Raw genomic sequence first — 1190 nt, forward strand, 5'->3', positions numbered from 1 at the left:
AAGTTTGTAAGGAGCTAAAGAATGATCCCTTGACAACCCATATTCCAATAATTATGGTAACTGCGCTGCATGACGCTCATGATAGAGTACAGGGCATTAATGCTGGTGCAGATGATTTTCTGACTAAACCAATAGATGAAACTGCTTTATCTGCAAGGATCAAGTCTCTCACGCGCTTAAAAATGATTATGGATGAATTGCGTTTAAGAGGAGAAACCAACGCTGAGATTGGCGGAGTAGCAGGAAACAGTATTATGGATTATTCTAATCAGATTTTTGATGCTAACATACTTGTTGTAGATGAAGATGTCTTTCAAGCAGAGCAGATATATAATGTACTAAAGCACCGCTTTAGGTCAATTAAAATACTGAGTGATCCAGTGGAAGCATTAAAGGTTGGTATTAAGAATAATTACGACCTGATCATTTCTGATATGCAGTTTTCAAAAACTGACGGCCTGCGTTTGTGCTCTGAGTTTCGTAGTAAAGTAGAAACACGCTATACACCAATTCTGATTCTTTCTGAGGATTATGATAAAAACAATTTAGTAAAAGCACTTGATGTAGGTGCTAATGATTATTTAACAGTACCTTTGGATGAGGGTGAGTTAATAGCAAGGGTTAATTCGCAAGTAAAACGCAAAAGATATCAAGATGCCTTGAGAATGAATTTATTTAATAATGCGGAAATGTCAATAAAGGACCCATTAACTAACTGTTATAATAGAAGATATTTTGATGCACACTTAAGAAACATTGTTAAGGACTCTGTGGAAAAGGATAGAAGGTTGTCTCTTATGATACTTGATATAGACTATTTTAAGATGGTGAATGACAGTTTTGGGCATAGTGCTGGAGATGAACTTTTAAAGCAAGTACAGAAAAGAATTTCTGAAAATATCAGAGTGACAGATTTACTAGCTAGGTTTGGTGGTGAGGAGTTTGTTGTTGTAATGCCAGATACCAATGTATCAGATGCGTATACTATTGCGGAGAGAATACGAAAAATTATTGCTAAAGAACCTTTTATACTTGCGGACAAAAATGCAACCCATAACATAACTGTGAGCATTGGAATTGCAGAAATGCAAGGATCTGACCTTGACGATATTAAAAAATTTATAGTACGTGCTGACAAATATTTATATAAGGCAAAAAACAGTGGTAGAAATAGAGTGGTTACTGGCTAG

At 35.5% G+C, this 1190-nt stretch overlaps 1 protein-coding gene across 1 annotated transcript; it reads left to right on the forward strand.

Moving 5' to 3' along the window:
- Positions 1-53: 53 nt before the first annotated feature.
- On the forward strand, positions 54-1124 carry LOC115241411 (response regulator PleD-like; the record flags this gene model as incomplete). The annotated part of the gene is made up of 1 exon (XM_029817189.1): positions 54-1124. A coding segment is annotated over exon 1 (1071 nt), but the record flags the coding sequence as incomplete, so codon positions are not given.
- Between the last annotated feature and the right edge of the window lie 66 nt (positions 1125-1190).

This window comes from Formica exsecta, unplaced genomic scaffold (genome assembly GCF_003651465.1).
Source record: "Formica exsecta isolate Colony F162 unplaced genomic scaffold, ASM365146v1 C16395170, whole genome shotgun sequence".
In the NCBI taxonomy this organism is placed as follows: Eukaryota; Metazoa; Arthropoda; class Insecta; order Hymenoptera; family Formicidae; genus Formica; species Formica exsecta.